Source organism: Erithacus rubecula (assembly GCF_903797595.1).
Source record: "Erithacus rubecula genome assembly, chromosome: 8".
Taxonomy (NCBI): Eukaryota; Metazoa; Chordata; class Aves; order Passeriformes; family Muscicapidae; genus Erithacus; species Erithacus rubecula.
In genome coordinates this window covers 5,414,021-5,441,311 of record NC_136659.1, presented here as the reverse complement: position 1 = coordinate 5,441,311, position 27,291 = coordinate 5,414,021, and the positions used below count along the sequence as shown (strand labels likewise).

General features: G+C 39.7%; 1 protein-coding gene across 7 annotated transcripts in view; it reads left to right on the top strand.

Annotated features, from left to right (window-relative positions):
* The window catches only part of PCNT (pericentrin), a 68,777-nt gene that overhangs the window by 40,095 nt on the left and 1,391 nt on the right, over window positions 1–27,291 (top strand). For 4 of the 7 annotated variants that reach the window (XM_079311059.1, XM_079311058.1, XM_079311057.1 and 1 more), the window contains 21 exons: window positions 1,452–1,679; window positions 4,664–4,834; window positions 5,974–6,126; window positions 6,555–6,725; window positions 6,985–8,082; window positions 9,877–10,398; window positions 11,092–11,188; window positions 11,631–11,785; window positions 14,550–14,747; window positions 14,986–15,159; window positions 15,726–15,921; window positions 16,956–17,169; window positions 17,662–17,812; window positions 19,552–20,265; window positions 20,803–21,083; window positions 21,343–21,442; window positions 23,318–23,482; window positions 24,212–24,450; window positions 25,573–25,661; window positions 26,218–26,380; window positions 26,846–26,973. In XM_079311059.1, the coding sequence (XP_079167185.1) occupies window positions 1,452–1,679; window positions 4,664–4,834; window positions 5,974–6,126; window positions 6,555–6,725; window positions 6,985–8,082; window positions 9,877–10,398; window positions 11,092–11,188; window positions 11,631–11,785; window positions 14,550–14,747; window positions 14,986–15,159; window positions 15,726–15,921; window positions 16,956–17,169; window positions 17,662–17,812; window positions 19,552–20,265; window positions 20,803–21,083; window positions 21,343–21,442; window positions 23,318–23,482; window positions 24,212–24,450; window positions 25,573–25,661; window positions 26,218–26,380; window positions 26,846–26,973 (5,407 nt within the window). Of the gene's footprint in view, window positions 1–1,451; window positions 1,680–4,663; window positions 4,835–5,973; window positions 6,127–6,554; window positions 6,726–6,984; window positions 8,083–9,876; window positions 10,399–11,091; window positions 11,189–11,630; window positions 11,786–14,549; window positions 14,748–14,985; window positions 15,160–15,725; window positions 15,922–16,955; window positions 17,170–17,661; window positions 17,813–19,551; window positions 20,266–20,802; window positions 21,084–21,342; window positions 21,443–23,304; window positions 23,483–24,211; window positions 24,451–25,572; window positions 25,662–26,217; window positions 26,381–26,845; window positions 26,974–27,291 lie in introns of those variants that run through there. The other 3 variants (XM_079311055.1, XM_079311056.1, XM_079311060.1) reach the window with 3 other exon arrangements.

The window sequence follows — 27,291 nt, the reverse complement described above, 5'->3', positions numbered from 1 at the left end:
TCAGTTGTTTTATGCAGCTGTAACATCAGTAAGTGCTTAACTCACTCCAAACCAAATCAGTTCAAGTCAACTCCTGCTTTCTGCATGTAGCAGTTATAATAAGTTTCCTTCCCTGGTGTTTACTGGGTACCAAGTATGTGTGAGTGGGATTATTTTGTGAAAAGAGTGCTGCCTGGTTCTTGGGAGATGCAGTGTGCACTGAGAGAGTGAAGGTTATGTGCCAGTGTTTTCTTAGCTACAGGATTGCAACACCAGCTTTCCAGCAATGTGGTCTTAAAAATGCAATTTTTATGTCTAAAATGTCATGGTTTGGAGATTCTGATGCCAAAATTTTGCAGCATTGGAAAGATTAGAGTTCTAGAAGATTTTTCTATACCTAAAAGCTTTACTGTAAGACCTATGCTATGGTTAGCAGTGGTTAGTTGCTGATGAGATGAGAAGGGAGTAAGATCCATACACAGTCAAGAAAATGTTTATGCCTCTAAGCAGTTTGAAAATGTAATCTTCATAACTTCTGGTTTTCTTAGCCAGTATCCTACCTTCTCTCTGCTAATTAATTTGATTCCTCTATTTGCTCAAGCGTGTTTTCCTGCTTTAGTGATAACTGCACAATATTTTGAAGATGTAAAGATCTGTGTTAATGCAAAGAATCTTTATTTCATAATGTTGAAATGGGATTAACATCAATTCAGACACTTTTTGATGAACAAAACATTTCTTGTAAAATCTCATCTTCTTAGCTCATGGGTATTTATCAAATTATTTCTCTATTCCCACTGCTTTCCTGCCTCAGCTTCCTTTCACTATGCTGAATGACTTTATCACACCCTGAGATAGTCTGTCTGTCTGCCACACCAGAGCTCCTAGCCTTGCCTTCACCTTGGTTATTGGGATAAATGAATGACTGTTTTCCTGCAGCTATAATTCAAAATTTGTATCCTCTTCATACTTAAATGATTTTTGGAAAGTGAGGCACCTGTCCTATGTTGACTCATGGGAATCTCTCTGAGTGCATATTTATCCTTCAGTTCTTGATATCTTCCTTTAAATTGGAATTCTTTGGAATATTGGAAGAGGGTTCTGAGGTTACAGGAGGTAAATCCAATGCCATTATTAATAACTCAATCTTGGTGGTTTTTTAATCTCATAACCAACCAACCCCATCACCAAAAGGCTCCTTGGAGAGGAGGTACTTCATCTGGTACTTTGAGAGTACTGCAGATGTTGAGAGAGTAATCAAACATCTAAAAGCTGCTGCATTTGGAAAACAGGATTTCAGAAAACTAACTTTTTCATTCTTTCTCTGCATATTTAGTTTTATTTTCACCTGGGATTTTAGCACCACTGTAATCTGTAGTGAATCCTGCTTTAATGTGAAATGACTCTTGCTTTCAACTGGCAGGAAATTTGTTCATATTGCCTAAACATGTGTATACTGGGTTTCCGTGTAGGTAGAATCTTTGCAAGCAGAAATGAAAGAGAAGATGGATGATTACAATAAACTCTTATTAGAAAAGGAGAGAAAACACCAAGAAATTGCAGCTCGTGATAAAGAAATAGAAAAACTGGTGGCACAGATCCAAGAGCTGAAGCTCAGTGGTGCTGAGGTCTCAAAGACTGTACACAGCTTGGAACAACAGCTGCAGAAAATGAAAAAAGTGGAAACTGAACTGAAACAGGTAATTTTAAAATCCTTATTTAAATGGGGTTGGCATTATGTGGCAGTTTATGTGACATTTGTGGGGGTTGTCAGTAGTGTTTGCAATGCTGTCTGGCACCCAGTGGTGAGTTAAACTGGTGTATTAATGGCACCTATCACAGCCACAGTTCTAAATAATCTATGGTTCTACAAATTCTAAGTCAGTTATAAAGACTGACATAGTATGTACTTAGATATTACCTCTAAGATCTAAGTAAGGCTCACTCAAAGTCCTGCTATGGAGGCTGCTTTTGACACTTGTGATGTTTGCTGCTTCATAGCTGCTCTTGTGCTTGTCTGGAAATTTTTGAGAAGGTGGTGTTACTGAATATCAAACTTTGAGGGTCTTCAATAAGTACCAGTGTTTAAAATCAAATTATTTTAATCTGTAGCCCTTCTTGCTCTGTGTCTGAAGCCAGAGCTGTTTGTCATAGTCCAAAACTTCTAGTGCTTTGTTACTACTACAGTCAATTACAGCCTAGAGTTAAGAATTACAATCCACTTAGCAAAAGTTACCAAACATCTGAGTAACTTTTTTTACCATCTGAAACTAAATATTCAATGTCCTCCCAATAATTTTCCTTGGTTGGGTACTGTTGAAAGCTTTGTGGAGATCTCGTTGGGTGCAGTCACATAAGAGGTTATAAGAAGATGGAGTCAGGCCAGAAGGTGCAAATGAAAGAATGAGAAGATATGTGAAAACAAGGCAAATTCCAATGAAATGGAAGGGGGAAGTGATCACACTGAGGGCAGCCACTCCTTCAAGAAAGCTCAGAGTGGCAGTGGTGTCTCTGACTGGGAGATATGAGAATTGCCTGAGCAGGGCCAACTTGGTTGATCTTTGAGTCAGAGAACTCTAAAAACCTTCCCAAGCTTAACTTTTTCTGTGGTTTTATCCAAACATATAAAAGCCATGCCCATTTAATTTCTGTCTGCCTTGGACTGGGTGGAGAATGTGGTGCTGCTTGCTATTAAACAGGCTTTGTTTATCCATGTGAATTCAGAATATTCTTTTGGTTGTGTGAATGTCCCCATCAGTTGGTGTTTTGTAAATATCTTAAATAAGCCAAACTCAGAAACTCTTGAGTTTGGTTTTTCTTTGGTTTTTTCCCCCCAGAAACTAATTCATCCAATATAAACAAGGTAGTACTATTCATTTTGCCACCTGAAAGCATTGTAATAGCTTGTCTTGAAGTGATTTTGTGCTGTAAGTAAGTTTCAATGGAGCTCTAAGAACAATTACATGCCATGGCATTTTTCTGTAAAAGTCTACTTGATGTGAATGGTAACTGCAGACTTTAACTGTCCCCCAAACTCCAACATATGAAAAATGCATATATTGCAGATGATGGAGAAATAAGAAATAGATCTGGAAATTAAATGTCTTGAATATAGAATAGTTTGTGAGGAATACTGAGTAAAGTCACTACTAACAGATTGATTTGCCCAGCTGATGTGCATGGAGCAGATCTTTGTTCTGTCCTGCTCCAATTCTTTTCAGTGGCTCAGGTTGCTGATATGGAACACTAAAGTTCCTGGATTTGTCTTGGCAATTGTTCATGCTTTTGCTTGAGATCTAAAAAGTGGGGCTGATTTAGGCAGCCTGCTCTCCTGTGCATTTTGGGATTCATGGAAGAAGACACCATGTTAGACTACATGTGAAGTACAGCCCAGGAAGTTTTACAGTGTAGGTGCATTATATCAAGCCCTGATTTTTGCCTAGTTTGCCACTTGATTTTGCTGGGTCATTGTAGCAGCTCAGGACATGGCAGCTGGAGAATGCCAGGAGGAGCTGAATTCCTGTGTGCAGAGCTCTAGTGGCACTGCACACTTGCAGCTTTGCTGTCCAGGAAAGGCAGGGACACTGGAGCCAAGGCAGCCCCCTTCTGCAGTAGCCTGGGTTGTTGCTGAAGGGTTCTGGTCAGTGATCAGTGGGGTTTGGGTAACATTTTTAGTTGGTAAAAAACAAAAAAAGGCTCTGCTGTTGCTTGGGATTTGGTTTGATTTTGTGTGTTTTTTCCTGAGGGATGGTTGGTATCACAGGTTTCATGCAAGGGCAAGAAAAATTTCTGGTTTCCTCTTAACTTTTGATACTGTAATACAGCATTAACTTTGCAATTAATTTTTATTTTTTTAATTCCTACTACTTTCTCTTTACAATCAGAAGATGCTAGCCATGTGCTCTGAATCTTAGATCTCTTGAACTGGAGAAAAGATGGTTAAATTTATGTATTATTTTTTAGAAATCATACAATCAGTCTAAAATAGCCTAATAAGGATCTGTGCATTAAACTATGGGCAGAGTAAGTGTTGAACAGCAGAGGCAATTTCTACCTTAGGTTTTCTGTCAAACTTTCCTTTACTGTATTAAGTACAGATATGTATGCTTATTGTTTGGACAATTCCCAAGTGAACCTTTCCTCCTTGGACTGACCCAGTTCCTGAGAAGGACTGTGAGAGGAGGAGGATCAAAAACCAATTGTTTTTTTAAATAAAATAAGCTATTGTAGCTTGGCAGATCACAGGTTGGACAAGCTTAGTGCTGCTTTATCACATTCTGACTGAATTAGATGTATTCATGAGTAGGTTTTTATCTACCCAGAATTCTTAATTTCTTAAATGGTGTCCATCTATCAAATTATATGGTATCATAACAAATTTGGAATGTCTACAAGAACAAGATGGTATGTTCTTAAACATATAAAATGTTGTGTATAAGTATAGTTTATCAGTGAATGCTAAATTTTCAGAAGTTGTTAAAACTTGGATTACAAAAAATAAAGGGTAAAAACTTAAATGAGCTAAAAACCAGTTGTTTTGAATTCCTATTTCTTAATAGGCCACTGGGATTATTTTGTACTGGGTGTGTCAGGGTTGAAATGATTCAGCAGGATGGATTGTTCTGGTTAAGTAGGTCTGTACATTGACAGCAGTAAATTCTAACATTAAAAAATCATTTTTCAGGATAAAGAGGCATTGCAGCAGCAGCAGTACAATAACCTGATCCAGATCTCTGCCCTGCAGTCTAAACTGGATGAAGCAAGGCACCGGGTGCCAGTGGATGGCAGTTCTGCCCCAGTGCTGAAGGAGCAGCTGCAGGCAGAGCAGGAAGCACTTCAGGCCAAGGAGAGAGAGGTGAGAGCTTTGGGAGAATTCTATAGGCTTTGAGATGTTTTGGCCTCAGCTAACTTTCCTTTTTCTTGCTTTGTTCTGTGTCCATCTCCCTTCTGGAAACAGTCTTGTGGTGATTCATGTAACTTTGAGACTTATCAGTATTAGCTGTAAACTGGTTTTTCTTTCTTTCCCAAGTTGAAGTAGGTAGATAAGTTTTTGTTTGAGAGTGAGACATAATTCTTTTAAGACCAGAAAGGGCAATTATCCATAATGGTGTCATTTAATCTGAGAATGCTTGTGGTGAGTTTGTGTTGAGCTAAGAAGAAACAGAGAAAAATAGCTCACAGTATCTGGAACTCTTACTGGATTTACATATATAAATGCATACACAATATATATGTATACATATATAACTGTTTATACAACATATAGTATAACCTATATGTTTATCCTATTATAATATTTGTGATATAGAAACATAGTTCAGTTAAGGATGTGTGAAGAATAAAAACAGGAGTGATCCTTTAGTCAATTGTACACCATCCTTTCAAGAGCAGTTCAAGGTAATAAAAATTAATTTAAGACAGAATTTCCATTTCTCTTATGAAGTCTGATTTCAACAATCACAATTCCTAAAACCACTATACCTTTCTACCCATTAAGGCAAGAGATGATAAAAACAGTGGATGGCAGCATCACACTGCAGAGAAAAGTGTGGTTATTGAATCATCATCTTTGTTGTCTGTGTTATTGGAATTGGTACTGCAAGTCTCATTTCTGGCTTCTGGGAGGACAAGGATGGTATTTATATTGACTGCTTGTCATTGTTGCACACCAAATTCTAATGTCTCACATTGCTACATCAAATTATATCAGTCAAGCCTTGATCACTCACAGTACAGATTAATGGATCTTTTGTGAGCAGGTAGATTTTCTTTAAAAAGAAAACAGAAGTCCACCTTTGCAGTACTTTGGTTTTGCAGAAGAGCTGGAAAACAAGCTTCTCAATCTTTTTTTATGTCTCAGGTGTTTTATTAATGCAGGTTGATTAGAGTTTTAATAATTGAATTTGCTAAAGTTACTGGTCATTAAATAATACAATGAATGAAATTTTATCTTAGAGAACTTAATTGTAACAGCTATGTTTTTTTTTTTTTTAGATTGCAAGCTTGCTAGAACAAGTAGAACAATATAAAGAGAACTTGAACAAGAAAGATGAGGAGATATTGCAGCTGAACTTGCAGTTAGAGATACAGAAAAACTTTAGTACTTCCAACATCATCCAGCTTCAGGCAGAGAATGCACACTTGCAGGTAGGTTCCTCTAGCTTTAGTGTACTGCCTGAAATGTCAGAGACCTGCTTTCTTGAATGCTGAGATCTTCATCTCACGTTATAAACAGACATTTGGGTTGTTTCTTTTGCCATCAGAATGTTTCATTGCCTTCACAAGACTAATGCTGGGTATCATGGAACCAAAGCCTCTCAGTATTCTAAATTTTTGCTTGTAGCATTGTCTTCTACAGTGATTTGATTTAAATCAAAAGCTGAGGTTATTTTCTGGGTTGGGGCAGTCTAATGCAGTGGTGCAAACTCAAAGAAGCTGTAATTGTGTTTCCAAGCTCTTCACCATTATAGTAAAGAGGAGAATGTTTAAATAAAGCCCCTAGTTCTGATCTGCCATTAGATTGAGAGAGAAAGTCAGTCCTTTCTAATGAGATTTTTGTTTTTTTTTCTGATCAGGAGGATCTAACAAAACTTCATGTGAAGCAAAGCCAGGACCTGGCTATTAATGATTCCTCAGCTTTGTCACTCCCACAAGCACTGCTTGAAGAAAAGAATCAAGAAATCGATCACTTGAATGACCAGATAAAGAGACTTCAGCACGAGTTACAGAATGCTCTGGAGAATAAAGTAAGATGTTTTCTATATGTTCATTGCTTGGTTTTTACAGGAAGCAAGGTGGGCAGATTCTCATTGTAAATGAAATCTGTTTGATAATTCTCTTTGACAAGTAGAAATTGTTTTGAGAGGTCACCAGCTGAAATGTGTGGTTCTTCCTGCTGTTAGACATGTGATTTAATGCTGTGTGATGAAGAAGAGGAATATAAACTCCATGTGCAATAATAATTGCCTACATGCAGTAATATTCAGTCCTTATCCTTTTGCTTAGGTTGCAGAAGACCAAAACCCTGAAATTGAAGAACTCAAATCAATGGTGGAGCACCTTCGCCTCGACCAGGAGAGGCTGCGTAAGGACAGGGATGAAGAGGTGGAGCAACTCCATGGAGTAATTGAGAAGCTTCAAAAAGAGCTGGCACTATTTGGACCAGTATGTCATGAAGATAGTGACAACCAAGTTTATTTCTATGAAGCTGCATTGGAGAAGTCAGTGGAAAACCTTCAGAGTGAGTTGAAGAAGGGACTGGTAGCTTGCCAAGGTGATGCTGATCCAAACAGAAGAAACACATCAATACTTTCCCAAGTGAGAGAACTTCAGGAAGAACTGGAGCTTGTCTCAGCTTCTAAAGAAGCTCTGCAGCAGCAACTGGAAGAAAAGGAATTGCAGCTCAAAACAGAAGTGGAAATTTTGGAGAAAAAATGCCAAGAGTTGCAAGAGTCATCAGAGCAGTCTCTTGCAGAGCTCACCTCCCTGAGAGCCCAGCACCAGACACTTCAGGAGGAATACAGCCTTTCCCAAACTTGTTTGTCTCAGAGAGAGGCTGAGGCAAAGATGACTGCATCTCAAGTTCAAGAACTTGAGGATAAGGTGAGAGAAAGGGAGGCAAATATTTTAGAGAAAGAAATGCAAATTAAGGCAATGGCAGATCAAAGAGAAGCTGACACAACTGAGCTGCAGTACTTAACAGAAAAGACAGCAGAGCTCCAAGCAGAGCTGGAAAAGAGAGATGCAAGTCAGGCACAAGATGTTTACAGTCTTCAATTAGAAGTTTCTAGACTCAATTCTGAGGTGCAAGCACTGAATCAGAAAGAAGCAACTTACCTGAGAGAAATCAAGGAGCTGCAAGGGAGCACTGCAAAACTGAAGGGTGAAATCAAGGTCCATGTGAAAGAGCTGGAAGCCTTACGATTGGAAAGAGCTGGAATTCTTTCACAGCTGGAGTCTTGCAAGCTGGGGGAGCAAGTAGGTCATGAAGAGACTCAATTTCTCATGCCATTCTGCCAGAGTGAAAGGAAAGATGGAATGCAGGAATTAGAAGCAAATACTGATCAGTCATTTGGAGTATTGGCTTCCCCTACTGCTAAACTGGTACATGATTTGATTTTTAATAGTATTGTTTGTTGTGGAGATGTTTTTTAGAATAATCTAGATTAATAGATCAAATACATTTTCCCCATTTTACTCTTATTTTGCCTGTGAGAGTAGTTAGTAGATGATATCCCTTTTTTCTTCCCAGCTTATTTTGTTTTTTCTTCCTAATCTATTGAGGGTGGGCATCTGCAAGCCAAGCAATGAGCCCACCATGAGCTACCAAGGCTGTTTGCCATTCTTCATGTCTGTATTGGAGAACTACTTGAAAACACTTTGTGTCTCCTTTTCTGTTCAGAAATTCTTATTTACTGTGACTCCTTCTTGTAATTATTCTGAATCTTTTCTAGAGCCATTTGCTGCAAGTAACCTAATCTTCTTACATTCTTTTAAAATCAATTGTAGAAAGCAGTAGGACCCAGGTGACCCTTTTTTTTCAGAGAGCTGTAGAAATCTGTGATACACCAAATTACTGTCTTTAAAGGCTGGCTTGCAGAGGTGATAAGTGCTAGTTAAGAGGGCTTATATGAAGAATTTGAGTGTACAGGAAAGGAAAAACATTCACTGTCAAGCTTATGTGGATTTTCAGGTCCCTGCTTGGCAGTATGTTATAATAATCATCCAAGGTAGAGGACTTATTTAAAGAAATGACAGGATAATTGCTATGTGTGACATCTTAATTTTTAAAGCAGAAATTAAGAGTGTAGCTATGCAAAACATGTGATCATTCCTGGTGTTTATATTTTTATTTGCCTGGAATTTCAAGTTTGGAGCAGTGCCATCAGTGCCTGGGTGACACTGTACATGCAGGGTCTGCCCCAGAAACCTCTCAGAGAAAGGAAATAAGTGGGAAAAGTGTTAAATGACCTGTGCAGACCATGGAATGTGTCTGTACAAGGCAGCAGACTTCCAGTCCAGTGGCTGGACTTGTTTACACATGTAGGCATTGTCAGACCCCTGTTTAAAAAACAGGAATAGTTTGGGATTCAGTCAAGAGAGAATTGGTGACATTTTGAAGGATACCAGGGAATGCTGGCATGCTGGGGGCAGTTAAATGATTTAAAAATCATTTTTTTAAGTAGGAACTCAGACTCTGAAAGGTTTTAATTGATGTTTATATGTATTTCCATGTTTAAGTGCTAGTATTTTTTAAGTAGGCTGAGGAGGGATAGTTTATCAAAATTGGAGAATATGTTGAATTAAAGTAAATAAGCTACCATATCTTTAAGCATTCATTACAATAGACTTTTTTCTATGGATCTAGCTCATTCTAGTATTAGAAAAAGTATAATACAGAGTTCTTAAAGGGGCAAAGGAGTTGTTCCTCCTACAGTTGTGCTTAGGTGCTAAAGTGGAAATAATGTTAAAATTAGGAAATGTATTAAGATGAAAGCTGGAGGAGCAGCAAAATGAGTAAAGTACTGGCAGCCAACACTAGGCTTAAAACAGATGATTAAGAGGGATGATTACCACAAAAGGATTAAGGTGATGGTCTGAAATGAGAGGCATAACCATTATTCACTGTATGTGACAAGCTGACAGGTATGGAGAATGAAATGAAATTTCCATGCTGACAGGTTTAAAATGAACTAAAATATCTTGTCAAATAGTGCATTATTTAGACTCGGTCACAGAATTAAAGGTTAAAAGAGTAATTTTATCTTAAAATTCCTTAGAAAAAATGATTGAAGGAAAAGCCAATCAATGCTAAAAGATCTTTAAGTGCATGTTTCTCAGTCTGTAATATCATGCTCAAATTCCATTAAACAATTAACATGTGTTATTTCATTATAGGAAAAAGATGAAGTTGTGTTTGACTTGACAATTCACAATAAAAATCCAAAAACACAGATTAAGCAATCACCAGAAAGTGATTGCCAGGAGTTGGACATGATCCACAACTCTGAAGGGGATCAAGATTTGGAAAAGCATTGCCAGCAAATTTTGGAAATTCATCAAACCCCTGATTCACCAAAACATGATTTGAGCATAGACAAAAAGACTCCAAAAAATTTCCAGAATTTAATTGCAAGTATGTCTTCGTGGGGCTCACCTGAGATCATGAGAAAACAAGATACAAGCATGGAACTTCAACCAGTGCTTCACCTGACACCCTTCTCAGAAGCTGAAAACACAGATTTTCCAATTCTGCACACAAGGTCATCCCTGCAAGGGGATAATTCCATAGCCCTGGGATATTCTAACCTGGATGAACATGGCACTGGGGATGCAGCAGTGGGAGTAGATAGAAAATCTCCAGCTTTCTCTGAAAGTACCTATTCTGTTGATGATGATGAAGATATGGAGAAGTTTCTGGTAAGTGATATTTCATGTGTGATTTAATTCTTATTAAACAAGACTGATCAGCCCTGTCCCCCTGGGATCATTGAGGGGCCAAGGGCTCCAGGTAGTAGAAACTTACACACTGCTGGGAGTAGGTCCAGTGAAGTTTTGGACATCCAGTTATTAGTTCATCTCTTACTGTGATGATAACTGATAAATTTGTGATAACACTTAATGTGTCAGTAATTGAGGTAAACCTGTAAAACCTTTGCTACCACAGTACTCAGTGTACTGTAGCACCTCCCCACTTCTTCAACAGTCTGTTGTTGAGTGTTAGAAGAGACTCTTTCAAAATTGGAGAACAGAGGCTTTTCTTTTTTTATATATTTATATATTGTACACATATATATTATCTATATTCTGTAATTTTACAGGAAGATAGTCTGTAACTAAGAAAATTTATCTTTGGTGCCTATTTTTGTGGCCTTGCTTTGATGGGTAATTAAATATAAATACATGTAGCTTGAAACTATTAAAGGAACAAAAAATTGACATGGAATGGTTTCCAGAGAGCACCAGTGTTGCATTATCATGGTATTTGCCATCTCTAATACTTGGATCAAGTAGGCATTTGCTAAAATCCACACTAGTAAGAAAGTTGCCATGAACGCAGAACCAAGAGCTACGTTCAGACAACCAAAGTAACATGAAAAATTTATTCTCCAGCAGATGAGAGAAGCTGATAATCTGACTTTAACCCCTTCTGATTTACAAGATGATGAAAGATCAAGTGCATCTCTGATGAGTGATGAATGTGGCAGCAGTAAGTTGAACTCTGTAGATTCTTTTTACCTTTTGTTAACTTCAGTATTGAAACATATTTCTCCTTTCTCCTGTTTTCTTTTACTGTGGGTCTTTTATTGGAGGGTCTTATTATTGGAAAGCTATGCTAAGCTTAGGCAGGTGGTTCTTCCTTTGAAAACATGCACATATATAGTGCCTACTTTTACCTCTTCATCTACATATAGGACAGAGACAAGGGGTTTGAGTGCTGACTTAACTACAACACTTTCTCTGGTTCTAAAGGCAACTTACTCTTTTTTAACTTGTTTAAGTTAGCTGACATCTCAACCAACCAGCTCAATCTGACCCTGCATTCATACAAGCAGAAGAAATCATGGTTATTTTCCAAGTGATTGTTCTAATTTCATGTTCTTTCCATATTTATAACACTTTGTGATGATGGGGGTTGTCTATTCCTTCAGATACCAGCTCAAATTTGGCAGCTAATCTCAAGCAGGAGCTACAAACATCAGATCACCTAGATGCCAATGTCATGGCTTATCTGCGATACCGGGCAATGATTCCTGAGATTATGGAATCCATGAAAGAAAAGGAAATACTTTCACCACAGATGAAGGTAATGTATCATTAATAGGAGCATGTCAGCAAATTAAAAATGGTGAGCAAAAATTAAATGGTGATACAAAATAGCTGCTACATTCACACTGAAAAGTGTTCTGTAATGGTTTAAAGTTCAGGTTGATTATGGTTCTTGTCTTTGCATCTGCTGTGACAACATCACTGACATTAGCTGTACTTGCTAGAATTGAACTTGTGCTGTTTCATAATGTGAGGATGCATGGGCTGCTTATTCTGCTTTGTGGGTTTGCCTTGGAGGCTTCACAGAAAGTTTTTTCAGAAGCAGCCATAGCTGGCTGACATCATGCTCCCCTGCCTGTTCTTGTCATCCTCATGTGATGGATGTGATGTGATGGAGAGCTGTGGAAACACCATTGCAAGGTGTGCAGAGATAGGTCAGAGCCAGTTCAAGCTACATGAGGAATATACAGAAGACTGAGAAGTGAGTTCTCACTCTTGTCAGTAAGAAAAGTTGAAGAAAGTATATGCCTAGAACTCTTTAGATTTCTGAGCAAGCTCTCAGCCATTCCAAAAATTCCAGCTACAGAAAGGGAGAAATTCTCATCTATGAGTGAATACAGTAGGTCACAGTGAGTTCTCAAGTAATAAACTAGAAGAAATACCCTTCCTACAAAGTGAATGCTGCCTCATAATACGCTTAGCAGGTTCCTTCAGCTTGCCCAGCACAATGAGGAGGACTCATGTAAGGGGAAGGTAAGCCTGAATTCAAACTCACTCCAGATAACTGGCACAGCTAACTCACAAGATGAAGGAGACTGAGCCTTTATCACTGCTCCAGTCAGAAAAAAAAGTTCTTCCCCCATCTTAATAAGAGACATGATGCTCTAGGTTTGAAGAAGGAAGAACATGTGGAGTAACTGATGTGATCCAGGAAAAGCCAAATATGCAAAGCTGATGAAACCATCTGCCAGCATTGCAACCAGTGCTACCAGTAAAGTACATCAGGTGTTGGTAGTTGGAGATTCCTTACTGAGAGGTGCTGAAGCACCCTCTTGCCATCCAGATACTTTCTCTAGAGAAGTTTGTTGCTTACCAGCAGCTTGTATTTGTGCTATCATTGAGGCTGCCAAGCTGAGTGAGCCCTACAGACCTGTGCAGGGTCTAACAGCACTGTAACAGTTCAAAGGTTTGAGACCATGAATGATAATGTGTTCTCCCAGTCAGAGGAAGGGGATCAGGATAGAGGTGAATCCCTGGCTGTGCAGCTGGTGCAGTACTCAGGGTTTTCATTTTTATTATCATGGATTTACCTTTGAGAAGCCAGAAATGTTGAGAGCTCATGGAATTCACCTGACCAAGTGGGACAAGAATGTTTCCACCAATAAGCTGGCCAAACCTATAAAGAAAGCTATAAATTAGATGAGGGAGGGACTGGAGGAATGAAGTCCCTCCTATTACAAGAAAAGATCAGATTCAAGACCACCAGAGGATCCTGGACATAGGTAAGTCCATGGGACCCAAAGACATGAATCCCAGGGTTCTGAGGAAATTTTGCAGTTGCAATTGTCAAGCCACTCTCCATCATGTTTGAAAAGTGAGGGCAGTCAGATAAAGTCTCCAGTGACTAGAGAAAAGGAAAACATAGCACCCATTTTTTAAAAAGCTAAATAACAAGCACCCTGGAAATTACTGCTCTTTCAGCCTCACCTCATTGCCCAGTAAGATCATGAAATGGATTGAACATAAGTACAAAACCTCTTGTGATGAGACACTGGCACAGAGAGGTGGAGGATCCCTAGAATCCATTCAAAAAGAGATTGGATGGGGCTTTGTGCAACCTGAAATAATAGAAAATGTTCCCCATGCTTGTCACAGAAGAGTTGGACTAGATGTGGTCTTGAAAAGTCCCTACCAACTGAAAACCATTCTGTGATTTTGTGTCCAAAAAATTCTGTGTCTGACTTTTTTTTTTTTTGGGTGTTTTTTTGGGGTTTTGGTTTTTTTTTTAGTTTCTTTTGTGGAGCATCAATATAGACTTTACTGGCTGTAAGATCTGAGTGCATATTCCAGTACTGAATGTTTAGTTTGAACACTTTACTGTGCTTTTGATGTTAATGTTTGCTAAAGGTTTTCATTGATTATTGGAGTAATCACTGTTTTGATTCCAGTGGCAGAAGTTTGTTCAAAAGTAATTTAAAAAAAATGCAAGAGAAGAATATCAAGAGTTAACTAAAAGTACTCTGTGTTGTTGTTAAAAGTGCACAGCAGTGAGGAACAGCTCCACATGGGGGCTGGGATATTTTTGATGAGATGTGTGTAAGAAAAGGATTTAAATCTTCAGTGATTTTCCTTGAAAAGAGGCCAGGAAACATCTGTGCATGATGTAATAGTTTGTGAACAGGGAATTTATTTAAAAGATACTATTTGGCCTGACAATGTCAGAGGAAACAATTTCCACTCTGTAAGTTATTAAAACTGGTTATTTTGGGAGTTGATACTTGTACATAATTTGCTAAATTAAGCCAAGGTTGTCTTAATACATAATTCAGTTTTCTGGCATCACTGGGGTTTAGTAACATAGCTTAAGCCTTGATAGAATTTAATTTATTCTGAGGAAAGTTAGCTAAATGGTTCAGAAACCAAGGTAAAGTACAGCCCTTTGGCATAAATAATAATTTATGCTTAATTTCATCTTAGTGTGTTGATACAGACACCTTTCTTTTGTTGTCTAGTGCTATCCCATCCTACTCTTACACTGCCTGTTTCCTAACATTATCTTTTGGGTTTTTTTTTCTTCTCAGACTGTGCTGAAGATGGTTTATGAGGAGAGCCACAAAATATTGGCTTTGTCAGAGCATCCCTTTGGTTTCAGGGAGCTGAAAAACGTCCCCCAGACCCGAGTGGCAATGGAGGGCTGGCAGAAGGAGGGATTATCCCTGCTGGATGCTATCCAGTCACTGAAGGATTACCTCAGCAAGGTGGCAGATAGAGGAGACAAGGTATGGCTAGAAAATACCCTTTAAAGCAGGGATATAAATATAAATGTATATTATATAATATATATAATAAATTAATGAGGCTTGTGTTTGTGTATATACATATATGTTTAAGGACTAAGGGACCGTATGCTTTCAACACTTCTAAATATACTTAAATTAACAGATATATTCTTATGATATGAAAGGTGCTGGGTTAGAGGCTGAGAGAGATGGCATTTAAAAAAATATATTTTAACAGGAAACATCAGGTGTTGCTGCTGACTGGAGAGGAGAACTTCTGCAAGCAGTACAGAGTGTGTTTGAGAAGGAGAGAAATATGATGCAGATTGAATTGAAGTCTCACTTCTCCAATCCTGCATGTGGGGATGCAAGTTCATTAGGGGAAAAGCTGGAGTATATCATGAAACAACAAGTATGGAAACCTCTTAAAGTGTGCTGCTTATAAATAATTTCTTTTTTCTCTTTTATTTCTAATTTATTTTTCAGTTTTATTCTGTTGTTAAATCTTGTGTGTTAATGCAGATGGCATACTGATGGGATCAGTAGCTTTTATGGTTTCTGTAGTGGTAGCATTTTTCTTGAACTCTGTACATGGTGTTACAAAGCCTATTGATTATTTTAACTGGCATCAAGAAAGACTCTGATAGTGAACAGGCAATACTGGGTTGAATTCTTCCCCTCCTTTCCATTTGTCTAGAACTTCACAGACCTCTCTTGCAAAGGGTATATATTGACCTAACTCTGAGTCTGGGGGCTTTTTGCCAATAATATTTAGTTTCTGGGTTGCAGTAATTGTTATGTATAAACTCGAGTTTCTTTTTTACATAATGTTAACATTTTGCATTTAATGTGAAGCACGAGCTTAGTAATTTGAGTCCTTCTGTACAAAACTCGTACTGCAAGAGTTTCCTTAGTATTTATCCTTGCAGAAGATATGGAAATAGCCTTGTAGTTTGAATAGGGCTTGATTTGTTTCAGGAGGAGCAGAGGCAGATGGTTGTGGAGCACCTCTTCTCCTCAGACAGGAATAGCCTGCTCTCAGAAATCCAGGACCTCCGAGCTCAGCTCCGCATGACACATCTCCAGAACCAGGAGAAGCTGCAGCAGCTGCAGGAAACCCTCACCAAGGCTGAGGATCATGGCAACAAACAGGAGCACCAGCTCCGGAGGAAAGGTAATTCTTACTGTCTCTGTCAGTTCTTTCTGTCTTCTACAGCAGTTCATTTCTGCCTCAAAGGTAAAAGGCAAAAAGAAGTGGATGCTGTACAGTTCCTCACTTTTACTGGATGCACTCAGGTTGCCTGTGATGTTAGCAGTTCTTTCTCATATCAGTAGTTAAGACAAATCTATGAAAAGGAAAGATAAACTGTAAAATAACCCAAAGCAGCAGAACTGGAAGAGTGTGTACGTGGAAAAAACTCAGCACGGACAGTAAAAGCCCTGTTTGTTTGCAGAGAATTGTTTATCTGTGTATTTGCTAGTATAGAATCACAGAATCATTTAGGTTGGATAAGAATAAGACCTTTAAGACTGGAGTCCCACCATAAACAGTGCCAAGCCCACTGCTAAACCATGTTCCTGACTGAATAAGCAAGCCTTGGTTTTCACAGCAGGTTCCCTTTATGTAATAAAGAAACAAGTGCAAGTGACCTTGGTCAAAAATAAACATCTCTCTTCAAAGCAAAACACTGCTTTTTCCTTCTTTTGTTTTTCTATCACTATTATTCAAGATTCAGCCATTTAACAGCACATGCACTAGTCCAATAGAGAGTTTTCTGGAAATCCAAAAGTTTCCTGCTAATTTTATTTACATAATACTGTAGACATAGGTACATTAATTATTTTTAAGTACTTATCAAACAGGAATCTCCAAATATAGGGAGAGTTGTTTCTCTTAACTCACTGGCCTGAAGAAGAGCTGGCAAAACAGGTTCTATATAGTGATTCCTGTCATAAAATGTTTTTGTAAGTGGATAAGTTTGTTTAATGAGATTTAAAATCCATTAGTGATAATACAGAATATCACAATGATAGAATCATAGTGTTTATGCATCTTCCTGCTGATTCCTCTCGTGTTTCAAAAGAGATTAATTCTTCAGACAAGAACACTTCAATGCAGCTGATTTTTTCCTAATTTGAATTAGTGTGATAACATATTGTCAAGGTCTCTGTAATACAAATAACTGTTACAGTGTTTTCTTATCCTAGTTGAATTATTGGAATATAAGCTTCAGCAGGAAAAATCTATTGTAAGTGACTTGCACAGCACCCTCTCTGAGGAGCAGAAAAGAGCCTCTGAAACATGTGATCTCCTGAATCAAGAAAAAGCATCCCTGAAATCAGAGCTTTCTGGAACTAAGCAAGAGAATGAAAGGTTGCAGAAATCCCTGGAAGAACTTCAGAGGGAAATCAATAATTTACGGTGAGAAGTAGATTTATTCATTTACTTGATTTATCAGCAGGTCTGAAAGAGCTTTATACTCATTGGATCCATAAAGGGCTTAGCACTTGGAAACACAGGGAGGAAAACTAGGGTCTCTCACTTTTAAGGGTTGTGGTTTTTTTTACTAAATTATGTCATCTTTGGTATGTTCCTTTCCCACTCCCTTCTTAGTGTATGCCAATATTTTGCTTTCCTCTTGCAGGACAACAGCTTTGCTCTGCCAGGATAAATAACCTATCTCTTAACTGTTACTAAATCGAGCAATTCTAGCTTGGCTTGCAGGGAGGTAAATGTTTTCAGATGCTAACTAGCTGTGACTTGAAAACTTACCCTCTTTAAACAGAACAGAAGCCACCTTAAAGAAACAAATCAATGGAGAGAAACTCAGAAACCAACCCAAAATGTCTTGCTTGTGATGCTGGTGAAGCATGTTCTGTTCTGAACATCAAAATGTTGTTTTGAAATTTGCAGTGTTGCACTGGAAAAAAAAGAAAAGGATTTGGAAGCTGCACTTGAAGACTTTAAGGCTGAGCAGCTGAAGGGATTTGAGCTGCAAGGTTGGCTGGAGGAGCAGCAGCGTCAGCAGAGGAAAGCAGAGGATGAAAAGACAAAGGCCATGGAGGTAACGCCCAGCTCCCCTGGGGCATGATGTAAACAGGCAGGTTATTTGGGCAGTCTTCACCTCCACTGTGTTTTGTTCAGTGACTGTTAAAGCCCCCAAACCTTTTCTGAATGTGCATAGGGTCTTTTTTTACAGAGTTAAAGCTCTCAGTTATTTCATTAATTGCACATGCAGAAATAAACCAAGGTTGAATGCCATGGGGTTTTTTTTTTCCATGTTGTCTTAGTGTTTTTTCCTTTCCCATTTCCCCCTGTTGTGTACTGTCCCTTGCTGAGTAGGGACAGCCAGATTCTGCAGCTGTGTAACTGCACCCTTAATTCCAGAGCAGTTTTACCATGAGGGTGTGAGGCATATGATCTCTGAGATTATAAAGAAAACCACCCAATGATAAATGGAGCCTTTTCAATATAATATGTATTTTTGGAAGTTAACCAGAGTCGTCCTGTTCCGTTCTAAATTGAACAGAAAACAAGTGAACAGCTTTCTTTCCAAGACTGAAACAGCAATGACTCAGTGCTTGTGAAAGGCCTACAGTAAATGGAAAAGGAGGAAGATTGAACATAAATCATTTATTAAACCCCCAAACTAAAATCTCTGAAAGAACTCCAAACAATCCTACCTAAATTCCCTAGGTGAGGAAACACAGTTCTGCTTATTTCATTGTAGTCTGGCTTCTACTGTCATCTTCCTGATAGGTGTTTGGGTTTGATTTTTGTTGGGATATTTGTTACTGCTGTATGGTTAGGAAATGCTGCTACCACCCTCCTCCTTTTCAGAAACCTGCTCCTGCAAGGCAGACATAGTGGCCAAGACAAGGAGAAAAGTGCTTTGCCCCAAGGGTAGCTGTTGAACAGATTAGTCTGGCATTCAAAAATTTTAATTGAAGCCCCATTATGGAAAGCTTCTCCCTTTTAGCATCTGACCTGGCTTTTTAGGAGATAACATGGTGCTGACTAGGTAAGTAAGGGTAGATCTCCCTACCAGGACAGCAGTGCCAGCTCTGACTCTCTGCAGTGCCCTATGCTGCTCCTTCAGTTCCTGCCTTTCCTTCTGAAGGAAGGCTGGCTCCCAGAATGGACCTAGGCAAGGATTCTGAAGGGAAAGAGGGTAGATTTAGATTAGATATAAGGAAGAAATTATTTGCTGTGAGAGTGGTGAGACCCTGGCACCCAGATTACTCAGAGAAGCTGTGGCTGCCCCATCCCTGGACGTGTCCAAGGCCAGGCTGGACAGGGCTTGGAGCAACGTGGGGTAGTGGAAGTTGTCCCTGCCCATGGAAAAAGGTGGGAATGAGATGAGCTTTAACATTCTTTCCAGCCCATACCATTTTGTGGTTATTTTTATCAGTCACTGTGGTTTGAAGAGATGGGCTGCCAAGTCCTGAAGCTTTGCATCTACTCTTACGACTTAGATTTTTCTTTTCAAAATAACAGAATTATTGCTGTTTCAGATATTACTTATTAATGGGACTGAGTGATGTAAAAAGTAGTGATTTCCAAATGAGGGTCTTACTAACTGAAGAAGAAATAACGTACTGGCAGATACATTAACATGATAATTTTTGGGTTTGTTGCTTGGTGCAATGTTGCTATGGAACATTTTTCTGCTGACACTTATATACCTGAACTAGTTAAGTCCCGAATATCCTTTTTGATAAAACAGGAGGTTGAAAACTGCTAAATAGCAGCCAGTCCCACCAATGTGCTGGAATATGACTGTGTTCTCCCCCTTGTGCCCAGGAGCTGCAGGCTGCCCTGGATGTGCAGTCGGTGCAGAACTGCCAGCTGGCCGTGTCCTTGGAGCACGAGAGGACAGTCGCAGACAACCTGCGCAAGGAGCTGCAGATCGAGCACTCCCGCTGCGAAGCCCTGCTGTCCCAGGAGCAGAGCAAGCTGAGGGAGCTGCAGAAGAACCTGGATGCTGAGAAAAGCCGTTCCTCAGAGCTCCTGGATTCCTTGAATCACGAGCGTGTGCTGACGGAGCAGCTGTCGGTCAGAGTGAAGGAAGGCGCTTGTCAGCACAGGGAGTCGCTGCTGGAACAAGCCTTTGTCAGGGAGCTGCAGGCCCAGCTGGAAGAGGAGAGGGCCAGAACGATGGAGCTTGCTGCTGTTATTGAGAAAATGCACCAGAAGGCCATGGTGTCCAAAAGGCAGCTGGAGGCTGAGGTACAGATGTGCTGCGAGGAAACCCAGAAGGAGAGGGAGGTCAGTGACAGACTGCGAGGCACCCTGGAGTCTCTTCAGGCACAAAAGCAAGAGGTGATCCGTTCCTTGGAGGCCCAGAGGGAGAGAGAGATCAAGCTGAAAGTTGACTGGGAACAACTGCAGTCACTCTTCAGGCTGCTTAAGGAGCAAGATAAAAACAGGAAAGAGGAGAGGGAGAGAGAGCGGAAACAGCAGCAACAGACAGAGCTACAGAAACAGAAGGAGTGGCAGAGAGATCAGGAGAGACTGGTGAGAATGCTCTGCCACACAGGGATTTAACCCTCTGGATGGTGTTCTTCAATTGGAATGTTTACTTCTGTTAAAGCATTCTGAAAAATGCATTGAATGAGCTCCTGTCCTGCTTTTCTGCAATGTAGCTGTTGTCAAGGGATCATATCTGGGTTTATTGTTGATGGAAGTTGATCTTTAAATTTTTGCCTGTGCTGGGAATTGCCAATTGTTTACAGGTGGGGATGAATATGGGTTGATTGTAGGATGGAACCAAACTAGGTTTCATGTCATTGCCCTTATGTTGAGCTAGGATCCCAGTCATGGCTTGAGACAATATTGGTTTCACCTGGATTTCTCCTTGGATGGAGACAATGCCCACTCCAATGCCATTAAATGGTTTCTGGTGGCCCTGGAAAGTAGTGCTCTAAGCCTTCCCCCAAAAGTGGTCTGGCAGTTAAGGAACACCCAGCTGGATATGCTAATTAGGTGTGGTGACACTTAGATAAGTGCATTTATATGAGATGCAATTAATTACTACTTATTCTGTTCAAACAGCAAAACTTGGAACGGCAACACCAAAGGGATGAACAAAGAATTAAAGAACTGCAGGAAGTACTGGCAGCAGTAAAGGAAAGAGAAAGAAATCCTCCAGCTCCAAACTGTCAAGAGGAACTCTTGCATACCTCAAGCAAAGATGGAAGTGCCACACAGCCTGTGACAAAAGAAACTGAGAAACCCCACTTGCAACAGCAGCAGCAACAGCTGGAGAAGATAAGGCAGCAGTTGCTCTTTGTGGCTGTGCACCTGAATGAGTTCATATACAAAACTCTAGATAAGTGAGTTCATAAAATAGCACTTGGCTTTACATCTTGCTTCTTAACTTGTGTGGGTCATGGCCAAGAGCCCTTAGGTCTTTTAATTCTTAAAATTTAACAGAACTTGGTTATTTCTCTGTGTATTTGTAGTAATTTGTGTCAAATATTGCATAAATAAAGCCTCAGAACTTGAAAGGTCACATAGTGGGAAGAAGCAGTTAAATGTGTGTTAACATCTTAGAAATCAGCTTGATCCTGAAAAAGTATTTCTTCCTGACAGAACGGTTAATGATTGGTCTGCATCAAATGAAGAAGCTGTAGCCTCTTTACTGCAGACATTAAGGGAACTAAAATCAGATTTGTCTCGTCCTACATCTCAGGTAAGGAAAATATTAATGTATTTTAATGCCCAACTCTGTTTTGTTGTATTGCAGTCTGCTGCTGAGAGCATTATTTTCCTAGACATGTAATGTGTCCAAGGATCAGAGGCTTTGGGATGTGTTGCTGTAGTTTCTTTCTGCATGCAGAGACAGTTGTTTTTCACCAAAATGCCAAGTACTTTTAAAAAAGCATCATATTGGTTTGTGGTCTCAGGTGGGCTGTTCTGACACAAGTTTGCAGTATTGCAAATATCTTACACAAGCCCAGGGATTACCAAAGACTAAGGTCAGGTCTATTGATATAGAATACATAAACCCATAACTTTTAGATTCCATCTGATTCCCTGGATAACTGCAGTTTTATGTCCTTCTCTTTCAATAGACAGATTGACTGATAGGTGAAAAGGTTTTTCTATCTTCTGTTCACAAGTCTGATGTGTCACAAGCTGCCTTGGCATGTTGCAGCTCTCCCTGTGTCTACCTGCTTACAAAATGCAGTTAATATTTTCCTTCTGTCACCTGTGCAGCCACACAGGTGGTTGCCAGATGGATCATCTCCAGCCTTCAGGAAGGGCATGCAGCCTCTTCTCCAAGTTCATGGGCTTAAGTGGTTAAGCCTTCCTCTCACAAACCTTTTGAGCTGTCAGCTGTAGACAAAACTCTCATTGGAGCAGAATTCCCTCCTCTGGGGACTGACCACACAAAAATAAAGGAACTCCTCCTGACTTAAATTTTGTTTAACAAAAAAAAAGTTTTCAGTAGAGCACTTTAAAAACATGTGCCTTTCTAGAGCTTAGGAACAAAAACTCCACTTCAATAGCTCTCATTCTGTAGGCACAAACTGTCCCTCTTTTCAGACTTTGATTTTTTTTCTAATCTCTCCTTCCTTTAAGTTACTGAACCACTTGCTCAGGAGACCAAAGGAATTTTCTGTTGTTCCTCCTTGAGTTGTAATAAATTGGGGAGTATTGGACAGGGAACCAGGCAAAATGCCAGCATGGAAAATCTGTGCCAAATGGAGCTGTCTGGTCAATCAGCTGCCAAATGGTGCAGTAGAAGTCAAGGATGTAGATGAGTCATGTAGAACTCCTTCAGACACTACAAACTGTACTGAAATAAGTTCTAGGAGAAACTGGGGTCAGTTCTTTGTACTTCTCTAATGTATAGATTTTATTTCAAGGGATAAAATATTAACTGCCTTTAAAAAAAAATCTTCTATTTCTTTTGGGATCTACTGCATCATGCACTGATGTAACTGATCACTAAATTTATAGTTGATAGAAAGAGGGCTGTGAAGGCAGAACTTTCATGAAGAATTGGAGCTAGGGTCCTGGGTCTCATTCCTACAAGAGATGACTTATCACAAAATTCAGTTTCATAGAACCACAGCATAGTTTGGGCTGGAAGGGTCCTTAAAGCCCATCTTGTTCCACCCCCTGCCTTGGGCTGGGATACCTTCCACTAGACCAGATTGCTGCAAACCTTGTCTAACCTGACCTTGAACACTTCCAGGGATGGAACAGGCACAGCTTCTCTGGACAAGACAACTCTCAGAATTGAATGTGTGATTTTTTCAGAATTTTTCACAACTTGTCTTTGTTGTATGTGCAGCTTGGTTTTGTGTGTACACAGACATCTTCACTATTTCTGTGCTGCCTGTGGATGTAGAAAGAAGATGAAAGTCAGAAGGGCTTTTCATGCATTTCAGTTTCCCATTGTGGTGTTTAACACCTGAATACCAATCGCTGGTTTTCAGGGTCATTGTTCTGTTTTAATTTGCCATAAAGTTAGGTTATTACTCAGTCTCAGATGTTTGATTGTGAAAGTAATGTGCAAAACCCATTGTGGCTCACTTCCTTTAGGTTTCTGTTTTAGATGAGATCTACAGGTGATGCTGACCCTGTTCAAGAGCTGGAAAGAGAGGCTTGGCAACGAGAGAGGAACATGCTGCAGAACATGCTGAAACAGGCAGAATCCCAGCTAGCTAAAGCCAATGCTGAAATTGAAAACAAGCCAGTGGCAGAAATCTCTAATCCTAAGGTAAAGTCATGGGGATAGCCAGCAAACAGGATCTCTGGAGCTTGGAGATCCAGCAGAGTCACAGCCAGGAGGTTTCAGTTCAATCTCATCTGCTGGGAAAAAAAGGGATCTGTCAGATCATGGCATTCATCTTTCACTTACTGCTGTAATCTTCAGGTGCTATTTTAAAAGGTTGACTTTTTAGATGAACAGTTCAATACATTATTTTAAATTAGAAACTTTCCCCATATGTACCTCATCAGAGAAATTCCTTTGGAACTTTCCCAGTGTTATACAGGAACTTGCATCAAAAGTAATCTGGATCTTTGGGATTTCTTTCCACTCTTAAATGAGAGGGAGACTTGGATTTCTTGTTGAAGCATGAAAATGGAAAACACTTATTTTTAATCCTTGCTGACTGGTCTTAAAAACGTTGTCATTTTTCTAACACTGTGATTGTAATCTAACCTGATGGGCATCATTCCCACCATGCTTTCTGGCTAATATTTTTTATTAAGGAGTTAAATTGCTTTAGAGTTTTTAGTGTGACAATTTTGCTTGAAAACATTCAGGAGATATAATTTGACACTCCAAATCTGGGTGGGTTTTAGCAGTGTACAGAATTATTTTGATTGTCCTTGTGTCCTCAGTCTGGACATTTGACCTGAAGACACCTTATGGTGGGGTTTTTGCAACAGTAACTGTGAAAAAACTGAAAATGTTTTGGTTTTTTTTGTTTTCTTTCTGCAGCTGCAGAGATTGTATCGAAAGTACATTCGAGCAGAGAGCTTTAGAAAGGCTCTAGTTTATCAGAAGAAATACCTCCTGCTGCTGCTGGGTGGGTTTCAGGACTGTGAGCATGCAACTCTGTCTCTGATTGCCCGCATGGGAATTTATCCTTCCCCTGCAGACCTGCAGCTCTCTAGGTCACACTCCAGGCCTTTCACCAAGTTCAGGTGTGCTGTCAGAGCTGTCATTGCCATCTCAAGGTAAAGCCAAAACACTCCCTGTCCCTTATATGTGATACTTTCTTGGAAATTTTAAAAAAATTTATAGCTCCTGTGACTTATCCTACATTAATGTTAAGTAGAAACAATCTCCAGAGCTGGTTCAAGTGTGACTTGTTAGCTGTGTTTGATCAGTACTAAAGGTTTGTGAAAAGCATCTTTAAGATGAAAGAGGGTAGATTTAGATGGGATATTGGGAATAATTTTTTCCCTGTGAGGGTGGTAAGGCACCAGCACAGGGTGCCCAGAGAAGCTGTGGCTGCCCCATCCCTGGGAGTGTCCAAGGCCAGGTTGGACAGGGCTTGGAGCAGCCTGGGGTAGTGGAAGGTGTCCCTGCCCATGGCAGGAATATGGAACAAGGTGGGCTTCTTTGGTATCCCTTCCAGCCCAAATTATTCCATAATTTTATGATAAAGCTACTTAAGTGATACCCAGCTGCAAAATATTTGGGAATCAGTGCTCAGCATTATACACTGAAGTCCTTTGGGGCTGACCCTTATCTCACTGGATAGTCTGTCTTGTATCAGGATGTAATCTGTCAGGAATGGTTTTCTCTGGAATGCAGTAGGGTGTTTCATTTGGTGTGATTCTGTCATGCTCTGTCACTGTCAAATGGGTGTTGCTAGCTGTACATGGGACAACATGCCATCTCTCAATGGCTTTAAGCCCATTCAATTTCAAAAAAAGTATTTTAAAATGTAATAGGTGGTTATTTCTGAGCCATTTCGTTGTCTAGTTAAAATGATTACTAGCAGGTTTCTATCAGGAGATGACAGAGTCTTTGACATGAATAGCATAACAGCAAAGGCTGCAGGACCTCCAAATTTGTGCAGTGACCTCCAAACTCCTCCTCTCAGGTAGGAAGAGCTTTCTGGAGATTAGGAGCAGAGCTAAAATATGCAAGTCTTTTCAGCAGTTCAAAGATCATTGCAGGGTAAAATGGGATAAGCCAGCATTCCTAAGACTGAATTTGAAGAATTCTCCTGTTTTTCCCACAACAGTTATTGCTTATGTTGCTTAATAAGTTCTATACCAACAAATAATAAAATTTAATGTATTTCTGCTTATTTTTTTATGCTCATACAAATTTGTTTTCTTACCAAGGTTAAAGTTTTTGGTGAAGAAGTGGAACAGAATTGGCAGGAAGAGCACACAGGGTGAAAGCATCTCTCACAGTATAGGAGGCAACACAGGTACATGTTTGTACAAGTACATTGTTTTCTTTGTAATTTCTCTTCAGTGATATGTTTCAGTTAAAACCAAAGTGAGTTACTTGAGTTACTGGATGAATACTTGAGTGTTCCTTTTAGCTACTGATGGTAAGAATTACAACAAGCATCTTAATGCAACACCCAGTACTGGGGAACTGTTGCCCATAATGTAAAATTCCATTACTTGTGCCTTTTCAATGCTAAGCAAAATTCAGATTAAAGAGTATATTTTTCACTGTTTCTAAGTTGCTGGAAACACTTATTTTAAAAGAAAGCACCAACCACTGTGGTATGATTCCTAAGAGACTTGAATCCTCAAATGCTGAACTTTCTATCTCAATGCAGAATAGCATCACAATTCTGTTAAATATGGTTAAAACAAAAAAAACCCACACAAACCAAAAAAGCAGTTAGCTGTAAAAAGAGTATTTACCTGCATTTAAAACCAAATTTAAGCATGGGGTTATTTGATGTGTTTATGATAGCCTGTTCTCAGCAGTTCCTAGTGCATGTCTTTAACCATTCATATTTACCTCAGCCTCTGGTGCTAGAACAGAAGTCCTGAAAGAGCAGCAGCCCCCAGCTGTTCCTGTCAGCTCTCCCCCTACCCAGGACAGGGACACAGGGCTGTGCCACAGAACCAGCTGTGCTGCAAGATTCACAAGCCTCTCCCCACGATCCCCCTCCCGCTCACACAACAGGTCAGTCTGCAAAGATGGGAAATGCTGCAGATGATTGTATTGTATTGTATTTTTTTAACTTTGCTGAGTGGTTTGGGGGGACAGATTCTGCTTGTCACAAACAGCCAGGTAGTTTTCTGGTTTGCATGGAATTTGGAAAAATGTTTAGGAGAGCTTGAGACCTGCAAGCACTCCAAAAGACTTAATTCTACTCCACCCTATTGTTCTGTCATGGCATCTGTCTGTTTCTGACAGCCCTGCTAAGAAAAGTCACCTGTATGATATGGAATGGGATATTAATAACAGCAGCCCTCTGCTCAGTTTGAGTGGATTAGTGGTGGCTCAGGTCTGATGTAGATCCTTGCTTCCAGGAAGGGCTATACAGATGGAAGGGGTGGTGGTGGTTCCAGTTTTCTTTTTCCTGACTATAAGAATGTAATTTCTGTAAAGCATGAGAAGGAGAAAATAATTTGTTTTCTTTTGAAGATTGCATCCGTCCCCAGGTTCAGCTCCAGGAAAGTCCCTTGTGGCTCCTCAGGATCCTGAACAGTCACTCACAGAATATATCCATCGCTTGGAGGTGATTCAGCAAAGGCTGCAAGGGGTGCAGCCAGGTAAGAACCTTCTCACCCCTCCCTCACAGCTCCTAAAGTCTGGACTGCTGTTCACAAGGTTCTTTGTACACACTGCCAATAAAGAGCATCATTTTAAAGAATAATTATCATTATTGGGGGTAACAACTAAGTCAGTTTTTGAAAGGAAAACTTTCTGAATCATATTTAAAACTACTCCAAGCGTGGCATTTCTATAAGTTCATAGTGAAAGAGATAAGATTGAATAATTCCATGTTCCCAAGTCTAAACAAGCAAGTGCTGCAATTTAAATGAAGCTGTGTATAGAGTTAATGTGCTTTAAAGTCAAACATAGCTGTT